Here is a 17,530-nt window from a genome sequence, read left to right on the forward strand (position 1 = left end):
AGACTGTGATGGTTCTTTGCAGCACGTGTGCAGCACATGGCATGTGCTGGAACGGCATATAGCGCGCTGCTGCTATCATATTACGGGCGGAATCAGTCCCAATAGATGTGACTTTATCTTTTATATTCCACTCCTCTATTACTGTGTTGAACTGTTCAGCACACGCATCGGCGAAATGGCGGCCCACAGTTTTGGTCACCGTTAATGCAAATGATTGCAGTTTCCACTCAGTATCGATCAAGTGCACTGTGACACCCAAATAATTATGATTGCCCACCGACGTCCAGTGATCACCCGTTAGGGCCATTGGGCCAGCCCGTGCCAACACTTCTTCCCTCGCCTCCCTCTCTGTGTCATACATGTTGTGGATCCTTTTCATCACTGTAGCTCTCGAGGGTAGCTTGTAATTTGGGTCAGACGACGCTATTCAAAATGACTCCGCTAAACCCTTATCTTCCACTATAGCTATTGGCCTACAATATTTTGCTATCCACTTCGCGACGCTGTTGGTTAGTTTGTCTGTGGTGGATTTACTCAACCGTTTGCCTAACGGTAATTCTCCAAGAGTGGTTTGACGAAGCGTGCGAGTTGCTCTGGAGCTAACGTTAGCTACACTGGAGCTGCTCGAACAACTTGCCTGGACATGTTTAGCGTTCATGTGATACGTTAGACTAGAGCAGCTTCGGTGATACGCAAATTCTTTTTGACATAAGCTACATATTACAATGGTCTTGTTTACTGTCCCATCTATATTCTTTTTGAAATTGAACTTGCCGTCCCAGGAGTATCGCCTCGGGTGATGCTGACATCTTGTTCCAGCTGAGCTAATTCCTTTGTGTGTTTGTTTTGTTTGATAGACGACGCATGTGTGAAGTGACGATCAAGTAGGCTACGGGTCATTCAATGGGCCAAGTTTAATACGCCCAACTCAAGCGTGGATTTCAAAATAAAAGCGCACCGATTTGCCACTTGTCTAAAGTAAATATAGGTCGGCTGTAATTAATTTTGCGTCAATTTTCATAACGCGATAATTTGCTGTGTAATTAATTAATCTAATTAACGCGATAAACTGACAGCCCTAATAATAATATTTTACCGTATACAGTGTATATCCAACGAAATTACCAATTATACCAATGTCTTATACAGGATATACCTCTAATACCTATTATCTAAAACCCTACACACATATGCTCCAGCTCGAACCCCCCCTCCCGGACCCCTCCTTGGATAGTACCTCCATTATCCCTCACTCCTAACCAGACACTACCATTATAAGCTAGCTTTTATTCTCTCCACCACTTCTAACCACATTGACATTTTGGATTCGTTGAGACCCAGAATTCTTGCTGTAGATATTTCTTGATAAATCACATCGAGATATGTAAGAAACCAAACCTTCCGGCACATTTTTTCCGGTTGAAACCAGCGTGATGCGATCAGCTTTTTAGCTACTGTGATACCCGATAAAACCAATCTCTTTAGCTGTGGATTTACTGCAAACTCAAAAACATCATTCAATAGTAATACAGAGGGGTGTACTGGTATATTCCAAGATACGAGTTTTGATAATTGATGGGTCACATCTTTCCAGAATGCCTTAACTGGTGGGCAGTCCCAATACATGTGCATAAATGTCCCTTCGTCTCCATTTGTACATTGGGAGCATTTTGAGTCTTGTTTAAGACCCATTCTGTTCAGTCTTATAGGAGTCAAGTATGTCCTGTGAATATAGTTAAGATTGATTTGTTGATGGTCCGGGTTCCTTGATGTAAGACGGACATTTGCCCATGCTCCTTGCCAATCAAAGTCACTTTCCAGGTCTGGTATATCCCTCCTCCAGACAGAGTCTAGTTGGAGGGTTTCATACGAGGACGTTAGTAATTGATAATAAAAACCTGATACAAAACCTCTCGATGTCTCTCTTTCATAGAAGAATTTGTGGTATCTGTGGTGTTCAACTGGTATGTCTAATGGAACACCGTGAGACTTCAAACATAGCCGTAACTGTATGTAAAAAAGCCATGTGGACTCGGTGAGATTACATTTTGTGCATATTTCTCCATAACTACAAAAACCCTGGTTGTTAAAAACATCCCCTAATGAGTGTATGCCTTGCTCTTCCCATATAGGGAATCTTATAGGACGTTTTTCAATTAAGAGTGCATTGTTATTGAATAAGGGAGTGTGATTGTGCCATTTTTGTGGGTTAGGATATTTTTTTTGTGTTTCACGCCATATCCGGATCGCATGGGTAATTATGGGGCCAAATTTCCGCTCACAGTGCTTGATTGGTAGTTTAGTGTGTGCAATGTCCTTCAGGCTATGTGGGGCTACTATGTTTTCTTCCAATTTTCTCCAGGATACTAATGCTTGGGGATCAAACCATGTTGTCAATGGTCTTAATGTGTACGCCTTAAAATATTGGAAAAAATCTGGAACTGCCATGCCACCGTCTGCTTTATTTCTCTGTGCGGTGGATCTTTTTATACATGGTGGTTTGTTATTCCAAATAAATTTGTATGTGGAGGAGTGTAATCTTTTCCAGTAACCCTCTGGAGGGGGTAACGGTAGCATTGAACTGAAGAAGTTGATTCTAGGTAGTACATGAATGAATGAATGAATGAAAACTTTATTTAACAGATTGCAGAATGGGTACAATACAGTACGGCTCAATACATACAATTGTTAAGGGGATGCAGACCTGAGAAAGACGTTTGTCTTGTTTCCATCAGGGTAACTATTGATACCCTTGCCTGTACTGAGTTTTTAAGTTTTGCCCACCTGTCCAGGTCGTCTTTGATTTTGTTCTGTATTTTTGTGTAATTGTGCTTCACCGTTTGTCTTATGGTGGGAAATATTTCCACACCCAAGCATCTAAAATGTTTTACCATAGGTATCTCACCTGGGAGGGTTGTATCTTTTTTTGCAGGGGTGTTAAGTGGAAGGAAAGCCGACTTCGGCCAATTTATTTTAAATCCCGATAAATCACCAAAGTTCTCAATCAACTTGAGTAGATGAGGCAATGTGGTGTTGGGGCTTTGCATGAACAATATTACGTCGTCCGCATATAAACTAATTTTATGTTGTGTGCCCTTGATTACGATTGGTTCTATGGATTGGGATTGTCTTATATATTTTTTTTTTTTTTGTGCTAAAGGCTCTAATGATAGATTGAATAGTCCGGGACTAAGAGGGCAACCCTGTCTGGCTGAGCGTGATACCGGAAAGATTTTGGAGATGAATGTACCTGTTGTAATCATGGCCGATGGGTCTTTGTATAATACTTTAATCATATCAATGAATCCTTTTCCTAACCCCATCCTTTCTAATACTGCCCATAGATACGACCATTCCAGCCTGTCAAAGGCTTTCATAGCATCCAGGGACAGCATCGCCTTAGGTATGGTGTCGTCCTTGTCTGCATCTAGTACGTGCAGTATTCGTCTTATGTTATCAGTGATCAGGCGACCTCTTATGAAGCCAGTTTGGTCCGGATGAACTAAAGACGTCATATGCTTTTGTAATCTGATGGCTAATACCTTAGAGCAGGGGTTCCCAAACTTTTCAGGCCGGGGCCCAGAAAATAAGGCGTCAGAGAGCCGCGGCCCAATGCACATCGTCAGGCTTTTTTTTTTTTTTTTTTTGCCAGGCGACCGATTTTTTAAGCCAAATATCACTTCAATCCTATTAAGTTAGTTCAAGTTAGTTATTCATTTATATGTGCTATTTATGAGAGGGCTAACTTGTTGCAAAATAATAATGATAATAATAATAGCCTCATTAAAATACTATTTTTGCTTCGGTTGTTTTCAGCGTTTTATGTGCATAATCTGTTATTTAGTTTGAAATGTTCGTTGAAATAAGTAGACTTTTCGTTTTTGTTTATTTATTAAGTTAATATAAAACCATATAGTCACATTTTAGAATACAATAGAATAGAATTTTAGAATACAACTAGAAACACTGTCCTGGCCTGCTTCTAAGTTCAGTGACCTGACCAAAAAAAAAATGTTTTTTTTTTTTTTTTTTTTTATCATCTCGCGGCCCATCCGTGGCTGCTCGCGGCCCACCTTTGGGTCGCGACCCCGACTTTGGGAACCACTGCCTTAGAGTACAGTTTGACATCGGTTCCGAGGAGGCTTAAGGGTCTGTAACTACCGCACTTGGTGGGGTCTTTGTCTTTTTTGAGAAGGACTGAAATGAGTGCAATATTGTCGTTTTTATGGAAGTTCCCCTCCTTGACTGAGTATAAGATCATATTTAGTAATAAGGGTCCAATTATGTCCCAACAAGAAAGGTACATTTCTGATGGGATACCGTCTCTTCCAGGAGCCTTACCATTTTGCATTTCGGATATGGCCTTCTTGAGTTCCTCTAGTGTGATCGGTGTTTCTAACTGTTTAGCGTCATCCTCTGAAAGTTTAGGGAGAATAATTTGATTAAGATATGTGTCCATTTTGTTTTGATCGAAGGTCGTTTCTGATTTATATAAGTCGAGTAGAATTCTTTGAATGTATCGTTTATTATTTTGGGGTCTGTTTCAAGTACTTGTTGTGCTCTAATGGTAGTTATATCTGCAAATTTTGCATTAATTCTTAATCGCATGGCTAATAGGTGACTAGGTTTAGAACCTTGGGAGTACTGCTGTTGTCTTGTGCTGCGTATTTGCATTTCCGATTGTTGTCTGTATATGGCATTGATCTCTGTTTTTAGTACGTTAACTTGATTTTCTAGTCTAGTTGAGTTGTTGTATTTTAAAGAATTAAATAATGTTGAGTAAAGCGTTTCCAGTTCAGACAGTTTTGTGCATTGATTCTTGCGCATTATGGAGGAAAATCTATCAGTGAAATCCTTGATCATACCCTTTACCGACATCCATATTATTCTGGGGTCTTGCACCGAGTTTGCATTCTCCCGTAGGAATACTATGAGCGCTTCTTTGAGTTGTGTAATGAATTCCTTGTTATTAAGCAGCATCGAATTAAAACGCCATCTTGGGGCCCGGGAAGATAGTATACCAAATGTTGCTTTTAGGAGTAAATAACAGTGATCTGATAGTGCATTGGGTATCATTTCCACTTCATATTTATCAAATAGTCTCGGGGATGCAAAGACATAATCAATTCTGGATAATGTGTTATGTCTCGCCGATCGACAAGAGTACTTTCCAGTCGTGGGATTAAGTGAACGCCATAAATCATTTACACCTGTAATCTTTGACCAATCCTTTAATGCTTTAGATGAATTTTTTTGTTCGCTGGAAAAGGCGAGGTAAGATTTGTCCATCCTTGGATTCCAAATGGCATTAAAATCCGCACCTATTATAAATGAGTAATCGGGATGGTTTAACATTTCATCGGTTAGTGTAGTGAAGAAACCCTCTTCGTACAAATTTGGGGCATATACCGCTGCCAACGCTATTTTCCTGTTATTGTGTACAATCCTAGCTATAGTTATACGCCCATCCGCATCTGACCATACCCCCTTTAATTCAATATTTAACTTACGTCTGACGACTATGGCTACACCTCGAGTTCTCGTACCAAAAGAAGAGTGACTAATATTATGATATGTGTTATCCGCTAACGTATCTATGTCTTCCTCTAAAATGTGCGTTTCGCTTAGTAGAGCCACGTCCACATGTTCTTTTTTCATCAGTGTGAGCACGCTTTTGCGTTTGTGTTGTTTGTTTATCCCACCAGTGTTCCATATCATTATATTCAAACTAGCCATAATCTATACATGTTTTTGTGTAGTTTTTGGTAATGCTTCTGGAGTGCGAAGCTACAATAGATGTACATCCAATTATTGAGGTCCCGTTGAGAGCCGAGCTTAAAAACATATATATATATACAAATAAAAATCCCCTTTTTTCCCCTCACCCAGAGAGTCGTACAGGCCTGTGTTCCAAAAACACATCCTCCGCGTATGACTCCCTCCCTTAGGCCACCGGATTGCCCAAACTGAGCTTTGTAATCATAATCTTCCTATGCTAATTGCCATAGGATCTAACATTTTCATTCTAATTCAATAGAATGTTGCTTTTGGTCTTGCGCCTTCCCTTACTGTAATGAAATATTATGAAAAATGAAAAAAAATTATAATACACTTTCATCGATATATTCATTTGAACCTTCTACTAACTTATGTAGGAAACATCAGAAAAAAGGAAAATATTGTAGAGAAACATTAACACCTTAATATGAAGAACAATGGGAAAGAACAATGTAAGATAAGAGAAAAAAAAATAAAAAGGAGTGAGAGATAGAATAAAACTCAACGTGGAGAAGCCACTAGAACAGAATTGAGTAAATAGATAAAAGAGAAAAACAGAGACTTTTAGAGCTACAATGTGCCAATCTCTACATCAGTGGAGTGATTATTTAAATTATTAGAATAACCTTGTTGTGCTCATACGTTTAGGTGTGGTTGATTTTTTTTTTATAAAGTCTTATTAAGGCCTGATTAAACTTCAGTCAATTGATCATATGCTTATGCTTATACACACCGGATGTTAATGTTAGAGTTGTAATGGTGCATTATATTCTAGAAGGTTGTAGAATACACTAGTATATACTAACAGACTGCTGTTATGTTCCAGAATGATCTTCCTACCCAGGGTTCATGACTACTAGTATTTTCGGGATATTTCTAAGTGACCCAGAGCAGTCGAGCGATGAGCCCAGAATATTCCAGATTGTTCTTAGTGTCAATGATATATGCATATCATCTGCTACTTTTGTTGAGCCCGGATAAAGTCATTCTAATACTGATATACACAGAGAAAGAGAGAGATGAGAAGGCTTATCTGTTGTTAGACAGTGTTTCGCTCTGCCTTGGGGGTTCTGCTCCATGTAGATTCCAGTATTCCTCGGCTTCTTTAGGCGTGTGTAATCCTACCCTACGGCCGTCACTGCCCACGATCGATAATAGAGCCGGGTATACTAGCCTTGGTTTGAGGCCAGACTTGAACAATTTCTGCATCACCTCCTTGTAGGGGAAACGCTGAGCGATGGCCTCTTTGCAAAAATCCTCGTAGATAAATATTGGGTTTTCACCATGTTTCAGCTTTCCCCTTTGGTTGCGAGCAATTTTGATGATGTCATCTCTTATTGCCGTCTTGCGCAGAGTAACAATGATGACTCTTGGACCGTTGCTTCTTTGATCCCGAGTACCGATTCTGTAAACTTGGTCCACTATCAGCTCTGTGTTTAGAAAGTTGTTACCCAAAATCTCTGATAGCACTGTTGGAAACTTGTCGTCTGTGCAATTGACTGATTCATCAAGACCTACAATGCGGATGTTGTTTCGCTTGTAGTAACGTTGGGTTTCGAGTAGCCTCTCCATCGCTTCATCTTTAACTTCTTGTATTTTCCTCCGGCATGCCTCTTCCACCCTTCTTATCTCCTCTGTTACCTCTGTCAAACCAACGTTGATGATGTTCTCGTTCTCTTTGACTGCCCGTGTAATTTCTGTCACCGTATTCTCCACTGTCGTGATTCGCATGGACTGTACAGCGACCGCTCTCATAACCTCTTCGAGTTTAGCATCGATGTGTTCGAATTTAGTATCGATGTGTGCAACGTGTAATTTGAAAGCGACCATCTGTTCTTTCATCAGGATAGTCAGTGAGTTGAAGTCGGGTTGTGTAATTGCACTGCTTGTGTCAGTTGATGTTATGGGTGCAGTGAGGGGTCCGATGGATTTGTTTGCTATTATCTTCTCAAAATCACCTGCTTTATCCCTCACGGTACTTTTCCCTGTCGTTCCTGTTATGTTGTCATCTATTGTCTCCCTCTCGGGGCCAGTAGTCGTTGGTCCCGGTGTATTCTCCTCTATATTCCCCACGTCGGGGCTTGTCACCGACGGATCTGCCGCAGCGTCGCCTGCTATTTTTCTTGAACGTGTTTCAAACGGCGCCGTTGGAATTGCTGTTTCTTGTTTCTTTCCACCATTTTTCTTATCCTTATCCATGTTGTCTTTTGATATAGTTAGTAGAAGGTCTTATCAATACATTCGATGTGGTTTAATCTCTTTTGGTATTGTCCAAATAAGGTTTTTAAACGAAATTAACGTTAACGGGAGCGGAGCTATAACCAAATGCGTGCGCTACATATTGCAGCTAAACCGGAAGTTTCAAGTTTCTTCAAGTTCAAGTTTCTTTATTAGTTGTCATACAGAAGTACAGAATACTTTTATACAAAATGCTTCTTTCTGTTTAGCTCCAGAGACTGTGCTAGGCAAAGATAGATAATAAAATAAGTATAGCAAGTATAAAATAGAAGTCAAGTACGTAGACAAAAATGTTCAGTATATACATATATACATACAATGCTCTATGTAGAGTAGAAGTAACTGAGTTACCATACAATATACTATACAGTGCAAAGCAGAAGTGGGATGAGGTACAATTTAGGTACAATATAATTTACAGTAAGGTCTAATGAGGTATGGGTTGTAGTGCAAATTCTTTACAGATAAATATAAAGTGTGCTTAGGTGTACTAAAGTGGTTAAAGTGGGTGCTGCAGTGAGTTGTATGTTTAAAGTGAGTGTGTGGATGTGTGTGCTGTGAGTGCATTTGATGGTTGTTACATAGTGTTATTGTTCGTTGAGCATCCTGATGGCCTGGGGATAGAAGCTTCTGAGTCTCTGTGCTTGCCATGAGACTCCGGTATCGCTTGCCTGACCGCAGCAGTTCAAAGAGGCAGTTGTTTGGGTGGCTCGAGTCTTTGATAATTCTCTTAGCCTTAAACTTAAACTTCAAAGGCGGAGAAAGAGAGCTGAGAGAGAGCTTCCAAGCTATGGGCCCAGAACTTAAGACCCACCTCGCTCCATCCCAGATTGACTTCCAGTTTAATCCCCCGAACGCACCCCACTTCGGTGGAACCTGGGAAAGAGAAGTACGTTCTATAAAGACAGCCCTGTACGCCGTGCTTGGGGCCCAGACTGTGGCGGAGGAAGTCCTAATGACAGTCCTCACGGAGATCGAGGGAGTATTGAACTCCAAGCCCCTCGGCTACGTCTCCAGTGATGTAGCAGATGTCGACCCAGTCACCCCCAACACACTCTTAATGGGGCGGCTGGACCCTGCGCTACCCCAGACAATGTACAGGCCTGAAGAAGCGAACGGCCGAAGAATGTGGAGGTACAGTCAAGTGCTAGCTGACAAGTTTTGGAGCAGCTTCCTACTCCACTACCTACCGTCTCTACAGACCCGCCAGAAGTGGGTAAAAGAGAGAGACAATTTGACAGAAGGAACAGTCGTCATGATTATCGACCAGTCACTACCCAGAGCTATGTGGCCGGCTGGCCGCGTAAGCAAAGTGATCACCGGTGCCGATGGCAAGGTCCGAGCAGCTGAAGTGCTCGTCCAAGGGCGAACTTACACACGACCCGTGGCGAGGCTAATAGAACTGCCCAGACTCCGGGCGGCTAGGTGGTGTAGTGGTCTAAGGCACTCGCCACCAGTGTGGAGACGCTAGGATTCGCGTGTTCGAATCCAGCTCTCCACATTGTTTTTCAGTTTGGCTGGTCGTCCGCAGTAATACACATTGGCCGTATTACGGGGAGGGAAAAACTGAAGGGTGGGGATCGAACGTTGTGAACAAGCGACTCCTACAAGTCGGTTGGTGCGCCTGCGCAGTAGAATCAGGAAGTGTCGGGGGCAGCGTGAGCCTCCCACGCGTTACTCCTCGACACTGAGAGGTCGAGCTGCGCAGGTGAAAAGATGCGACTGCTGTTACCTCAAGTACCGGAGGGGACTTGTGCTATGTATGACTTAGTCCTCACTGCAGCCGGCTTGTGGGAGGCAAGAAACAGCGTTCGTGACAGGGGAGGGTTGAATTGGATGATACGAAATTGGGATGGGAGAAAAATATAGAAAATGGGAGAAAAAGTGGATCAAAAAAAAAAAAGAACTGCCCAGACTCCCAGACACTATCGATGACGACCATGACCCCATGACTTTGTGAGTTGACTGACCCTTACAGCGGACCTTGAGTGGTAGACAGTGCGGTTAATCTGTCTCTGCTTAGCTAATTAGGTGGGACTAATTAGGGGGCGGCTGTTGTGAAGGATCAGATTAAACCGAATATATATATTTATTTATATATATATATTTAATAGTATTTGTATATCGTTTGATATCCCCTGTATATTCCTTGTACAATATGCACTGAATATCCCTTTAGTCTACTAACAGCCCATAATAGTTTCATTCTACCATTGGACGAGAACCTGGCGCCAGCAGCCATACCCCTAGGTTCAAGTTCAATCGTGCCGACCAACATGTCGTGGCAAGCCCGGTTCCGCGTAGGAATACGTCTGGCGAAATACGTCTGGCGAAATACGAATGGTACTATTTGTTCACAGCGCATATATATATGGCGCAAGTAAAGTAGAACTTTCTTTTTAGTCCATTAGTTCTTTACCCTCCAACCTAGTAACAGACGCGAAGCCTCACCCACGACGCACGTGTGGTGCAGTAAGGCCTACTTGGCCTCAGAATAGGCATTGAGACATTGTGTGGATTAATAGTTGAATTGTCATAGTTTGGCACTATACCGTCGAGTTGGACGTATTTCTATTAAGCTAATAATAGTCTATTATGTATGGTGCATCGTTCGGTTAGAGTTATAAAGTGAGCAGTACCCCCATCGTTCCTGACGTTATCTGGAGTCTTAACCAGGCTGGGCAGACCACGTGTGGTGCTTGCATCCGAGGAGCTCCGGGCCAGGACGAGTGGACCTGTACATTGGATTACTTTACCCGGACGACGGCGAGCCTTCCACGGCTTGGATTATCTACATGCTTTGGGTGCTTTGATTATTCCATGGATAACGGCCAACACTGCTGAGTGTTGGAACTACCCCCCGGAGAGGAGTCCAGGTGAGACGGCGCTCTACCCCGAGTGAGGTCGCCTCACGTCTCTTCATCTGTGGACCGGCAGCTACCGTCCACCAGAGGGTCCAGCTGTATTCATCTGCGGACCGAGGTTCTGTGGGCATCGTGTTCAGGACTCTGAATTCTCCCAAGAAATCGTCGGCCAGATGGGATACCGCCAGCGGCTCTTCTAACCCCCCCTCCTACTGTCTTACAACCAGCGGGACCCCCCCCCCCCTTAGTGTATCCAGCTATAATCATTTAAGTACCATCGCTATAGTTCCCTAAAGAACCAGGTTGTATATTTGCTCCCTGCGTAACCAGAGATTGGACATTCAATGTTGATTTACCTACGAATACTCATTTGCCATACAAGTGCATTTCAAATCATAAATGTCATTAAGTGAACGTTGTATATACCCTTTGCTATATAAAATATTCGATTTATACATTTGTGTGGACTTCGTTTCATCAGGTGGGAAAGTGTTCATCATATCTATATCATGTACTGGATGGCCAGAAGTTAAAGTACAAGAGGTAGTGGTTTAATAATACCATACTTATCAATACAGTCAGGGAATTGTACCCCTCAGTTACACACAACGTGAGGTAATCACCATCCATTTTAAACCGGTTATTACCTAACGCTAACGTTAGCAGATAGACGCGAGACTGGTAACATTACAGCTTGGCGTTAGCCTAATGCTAACGTTAACGTTATCGTTAATGTTGTTATTGATTGATTGATGAGTCTGCATTTAATACAGAGGTGCTTCACAGCGCTCACAGCGCGGCGTTTCCAATATTATAAATACGGAAACAGCTGTTCTGCGAGGAAGTCAGCGAAAGAGCTGTAGAGCGTCGCATAACGCGCGTCGATAAGGGGGCGTGTAATAGGGTAGGGTCACGTGGGATCAGTGGCCAATCAGAGCAACGCGGAAACGCAGTTCTGTTGTAGAAGGCATTCACGCGTCAGGAAGTCCAAGACCCACTGGCAGAGGTCATAGTTCAAGCCCAGGTCCAATGCTCCATGCTCGCACCAATCTCAGGAGCAGGTGCATTATCATCCTATGGAGTAACTGTGTGGAATGGGCTAGATTAGAAGATCAAATGAAGGAAAGCAGAAATATTGATTTATTTTAAAAAATTTATAAAGGAATGATATTAGCAAATTACCAAAAGGAGGAAAGGGGAGGTGACATCATGGATACTGATATTATTTATTTTATGTTGTTTTCAATGTTAAGAATGAAGAATTATTGGCAATATGGATATTCTCCATTATATAATTTAAGTATTAATGTTCCCACTTGGAAGTGGTGGATAGGGGTAGGGCATGATAAGCGTAGGCTTCTTCCCGCTCCTGTTCGAACAGTGATATGTATAATTTTCGTTGTTTGTCTTTTTTTTTTAATCCTTTTTTTTTATTTTAATCATGTTCGAAATAAAGATTCATTCATTCACATCTCCCGTCCAATCGAGCATTCGTGTCCCACCTGTCCAATAGAGCATGCATATCTCACCTGTCAAATAGAGTATTCATGTATCACCTGTCAAATAGAGCATTCATATCTCACCTGTCAAATAGAGTATTCATGTATCACCTGTCAAATAGAGTATTCATGTATCACCTGTCAAATAGAGTATTCATGTCCCACCTGTCTAATAGAGCATTCATCTCACCTGTCTAATAGATGAATGAATTAATGCATTTATTCACACACACACACACACACACACACAACACACACACACACACACACACACACACACACACACAATATATGTGAGAACATCGTCGTCGAGATTGTGTGCATGTGCCAGGTCTCCCAAGAAGCTATATAAAGCTTTTGGAGGGAGCCTGAACACGGATATAAACAAACAAAAACATACAACATGGGTAGGCTTACACACCTACCTAGACAATTAATATTCCTAAGTATCGATTCTATTTAGAGATATTTGAGCAATTCCTCTTTCAGTGATTTTTTGAAGGTTGAGATGGATTTTGACTGTTTCAGACTCTCGTCGAGCTTGTTCCAGATCTGCAGGGGGGTATTCATGTCCCACCTGTCCAATAGCGCATTCTTGCATATCTTGGTTTATTGTTGATTTATTTTATTCATATTTGATCTTGCTCTTTACCTCCACTCTTGTATTTTTATTCTCTATATTTTATTGTAATTTATATTACCCTGCATGTACCTGTACCCCCCCCCCCCCCATCAATAAAGGAACATTTGATCTTATTTTATATCACATTCACACTACCAAGTGAATTGAATTGACTTTACAACTGCAAATACAGAATGAGCCGTCCAAAAAAAAACGTACAAATCGACTCGTATACAGTTATTTGTCTGACAGGTTCTGTCAAGTAAACATTCACCAAACACAAACACAAGTTAAAACATTGACCGTTTATATAAAAATATTTCAATTTCATACAACAAAATACAAAATTTAAAGCAAAATCACATCAAATGAAATACAATAATAAAACATTTAAAAAAATAAACATTGGTCATTTCTGTGCATAATATTGAAAACAACATCACATGAAATGAAATTATAAAATGAAAGTCCAAGACACAGACAACATCATTAAGAAATGCAAGAACAATAATCTCTTTCACGCTCGTCTTCCTTCCTTACTTAAAGGTAGAATCTGTAATGTCAGTGACATCTAGCCAAACAGCCCCACTTGGTACTGCATTTTGTTTACATTTCTTGTTTTGGTGTGATCATGTGTGGGTTGGAGTTTAGAAACGTCTTAGTGTGAATTTCTGACCCCCCCCAACCCCCCCAATGTACAGTTTCCTCCCCCTCAAATGTATATATTCTCTGTTAGAAACTCTGTCTGTAAATAGACAGTACTGTATATCTTGTATGTCATAAATGTCTGGATGTAATAGTACTGTATATCTGTATGTTGTGTATACATGTCATAAATATTATGAATTATGAATTGAAAATGGGGGACCCTGATGTAAACAAGACAAAAGTCTTTCTCTGGTCTGCATCCCCTTAACAATTGTGTGTATTGAGCCGTACTGTATTGTACCCATTCTGCAATCTGTTAATACAATTTTCAATCAATCAATCAATCAATCTCTTGGCAGAGCCTGAACCCCTCCCCCACAACAAAACCAGAGTGCAGTACCGGGCTCTTCTGCCCAGATGTTGCTGTTTGACAACAGATTCTACCTTTAATTCTGTCAAAATATTGAGACGAGCAAAACACTAGACACTATTGAAGCCACCTCTCTCTCTCCGTTTCTCTCCCCATCTCTACCTCCTCTCTCTCTCTCCATCTCTACCTCCATACTTCCTTGCCTCCTTTCAAAGATGAAGGAAGGGAACTTGGGTCACTTGACACTTGAAAGCATACTTCCCTTCCTCCCTGATTTGGTTCTGGCTAGTTAGTTATCAAACAATGTGTTGTGAATTAAATTAAATGGTTGACGGGTCACAATTATTTGAATAATTTCTTCCCGCCATTTGACAGACGGTGTTGCTGTTTTTTGTTGTTACTGAAAGACAAGCATGTTTAACCAATAAGCAGTCGGCTAAGGTGATGATGACATCACATGTGGTCCTTCCTGGTAGGAAGCTCGTATATACAGTTACAATACATTTGGGAGAAATGTGAAACGGAACCAGGGCCTGTATTCTCGCGCACGCACGCACGCACGCACACACACACACACACACACACCACACACCACACACCACACACACACACACACACACACACACACACACACACACACACACACACACAGGCTCTACAGAACCAGGGCCTGTATTCTCACACACACACAGAGCCAGGCCCTAAAGAACCAGGGCCCGGCTACAGGAATAAAAGTACATAATGTACATTATATTATAGCCATAAGTAATATATTTACGTTTAGTATACAAAATTTAACATGTGTACGTATTACAAAAAAGTACATATATTACATATTCCATTTTCTTTTTAACTTTTTGCAGAAAACATTTAAGTTGCCCTGCTGGGGCTCGGCCTTAACCATAACTTTATGTCTAACCATAACCGTTAAGTGAATGTTAAAATAACCTTAACTAACTATAATTATAGTTCTATAGTGGTGAGGGCACTCACCCACGACTGCAATGATTTTTGGTTGAACTCCAGGTTGTGCCGTTTGTTTTGGACTTTTGCCAATACAATACATAAATAATATTACTTATGGCTATAACATAATGTACATTATGTACTTTTTCCCCCCTGTGGTCAATTAGTACTTATACAATAGTCAGCTATTGTATTAGCAAACATTGCAACAGGAAATAAGCAAGGGGCCCCACTTAAAATGTTCATGTTATCAAGTTAGAAAAGGTCAATAGCTTTCGGTGGTTAGTAGCCATTGTGTCATCATTATTAGAATATTAAAAGGTGCTATAGATAAAAAATGTTAAAAAATTATATAAAAAAAAAAAAAAAAAAAAAGATTGATGAATGAATTTATAATTGTAGAAATGTTTACATGTTGTGTGCATCATGTATCCCCTCCCTACTTCCCATTTCCCCACATGGAATGTGCCTGATTGGAGACATGCTGGTGCTGTAGTGCGACATCTAGTGGCTGAATGCTATCATAGCACCTTTAACTTTTTAACAGCCCCGAGTAAGACGTGGTGTTGGATGACTCCGTAGAGTGGAGTGGACCTATGACTCCGCCCTGCCGTAGCTCCCGTCAGGAGGCCGGTAGTGTTTGGGGAATGTCAGCAGCTGCACAGAGTTGAAGGCGTACTTCCTGCTTCCTATGTTCTTCTGCACATTATCCATCCTGCAGCCCTCTCTGGACCAGGACACACACACAGGAAAAACACACAGACACAGAAACATGGGTGTGAACTCATGGACACAAAACAGACATGGTGTGAATGTGATCACGAGACTGAGATGAAGACATGTCTGTGTCTGTGTCTGTGTCTGTGTCTGTGTGTCTCTCTCTCGTCTCTCTCTCTCTCTCTCTCTCTCTCTCTCTCTCTCTCTCTCTCTCTCTCTCTCTCTCTCTCTCTCTCTCTCTCTCTCTCTCTCTCTCTCTCTCTCTCTCTCTCTCTCTCCTTCCCTCTCTATCATTGTATTTCTCTCTTTCTATCTCTCTATCACTATCTTTCTCTGTGTCTCTCTCTGATATCTCGTAAATAAATACTAATAGTACATATAATAATAATAATAATAATAATAATAATAATAATAATAATAATAATAATAATAATAATAATAATAATAATAATAATAATAATAATAATAATAATAATAAATACATGCATACATGCATACATACATACATACATACATACTTACATACATATACAAATACAATACTATTGTAATAAATACATAAATGAATAAATAAATAAGAAAATAAATTAAAAGTTAATATTTAATGTATTTATAATATTTATATAAATTATGTAAATTCATATATAAATGTATATATATATAAATTAACTCAATGGTATCTATCTAGTAACAGTACTACATTCAGTGGTATCTATCTAGTAGCAGCACTAGACTCAGTATTAACTCAGTGGTATCTATCTAGTAACAGCACTAGACTCAGTATTAACTCAGTAGTATCTATCTAGTAACAGCACTAGACTCAGTATTATCTATCTAGTAACAGCACTAGGCTCAGTATTAACTCAGTAGTATCTATCTAGTAACAGCACTAGACTCAGTATTATCTATCTAGTAACAGCACTAGGCTCAGTGGTATCTATCTAGTAACAACACTAGGCTCAGTATTAACCAGAGCACCAGGAGGTGAGAGGTCACTAGGAGCAAGGCTACAGGGTAGAAGTGTCTGCTGGGGGCCTTGGGGCCCTGGGAATCCTGGGACTGGCCTGACCCGTCTGACCCAGTGGACCCTAACCCTGCCTGGGCATAGCAACCTTCCATCTGACCCCACGACCGACGACACCTGCAGGGCAGGGTGGTACAACGTGGTGGTGGGAGGGAGGGAGGGAGGGAGGGAGGGAGGGAGGGAGGGAGGGAGGGAGGAAGGAAGGAAGGAAGGAAGGAAGGAAGGAAGGAAGGAAGGAAGGAAGGAAGGAAGGAAGGAAGGAAGGAAGGAAGGAAGGAAGGAAGGAAGGAAGGAAGGAAGGAAGGAAATAAGGAAAAAATAAACAAACAAACAAACAAACAAAGAAGAGTTGGACAGGAAGCAGAGAGACAGATAGAAGGAAGAGAGGGTAAAAAGGAAAAAGGAAGAGGAGAGATATGGAACCATAGTGACAAAAAACACATAATGGAGGAGGAAGAGAACAGAACAACATTTCGGCTGTAATGAGCAAGAGATAGAAAGACAGACAGGCAGGCAGGCAGAGACAGACAGATATATAGACAGATATACAAATAGATAGATAGATATACAGATAGATAGAGAGATAGAGAGATAGATAGAGATAGATAGATAGATAGATAGATAGATAGATAGATAGATAGATAGATAGATAGATAGATAGATAGATAGATAGATAGATAGATAGATAGATAGATAGATAGATAGATAGATAGATAGATAGATAGATAGATAGATAGATAGATAGATAGATAGATAGATAGATAGATAGATAGATAGATGGTTCATTCTGCTACAATTCTGGGG

At 40.9% G+C, this 17,530-nt stretch overlaps 1 protein-coding gene across 1 annotated transcript in view; it reads right to left on the bottom strand.

Annotated features, from left to right (window-relative positions):
* Positions 1 to 15,579: 15,579 nt before the first annotated feature.
* The window catches only part of LOC311238506 (type II inositol 3,4-bisphosphate 4-phosphatase-like), a gene marked incomplete at its 3' end in the record, with an annotated part of 34,537 nt that continues 32,586 nt past the window's right edge, over positions 15,580 to 17,530 (bottom strand). Inside the window, exon 16 of the mRNA XM_084326597.1 lies at positions 15,580 to 15,710. Coding sequence (XP_084182723.1) covers positions 15,580 to 15,710 — 131 coding nt within the window. The remainder of the gene's footprint in view (positions 15,711 to 17,530) is intronic.

The sequence above is a fragment of the Notolepis coatsorum genome (assembly GCF_963971535.1).
Source record: "Notolepis coatsorum genome assembly, chromosome: 1".
NCBI classification, from domain to species: Eukaryota; Metazoa; Chordata; class Actinopteri; order Aulopiformes; family Paralepididae; genus Notolepis; species Notolepis coatsorum.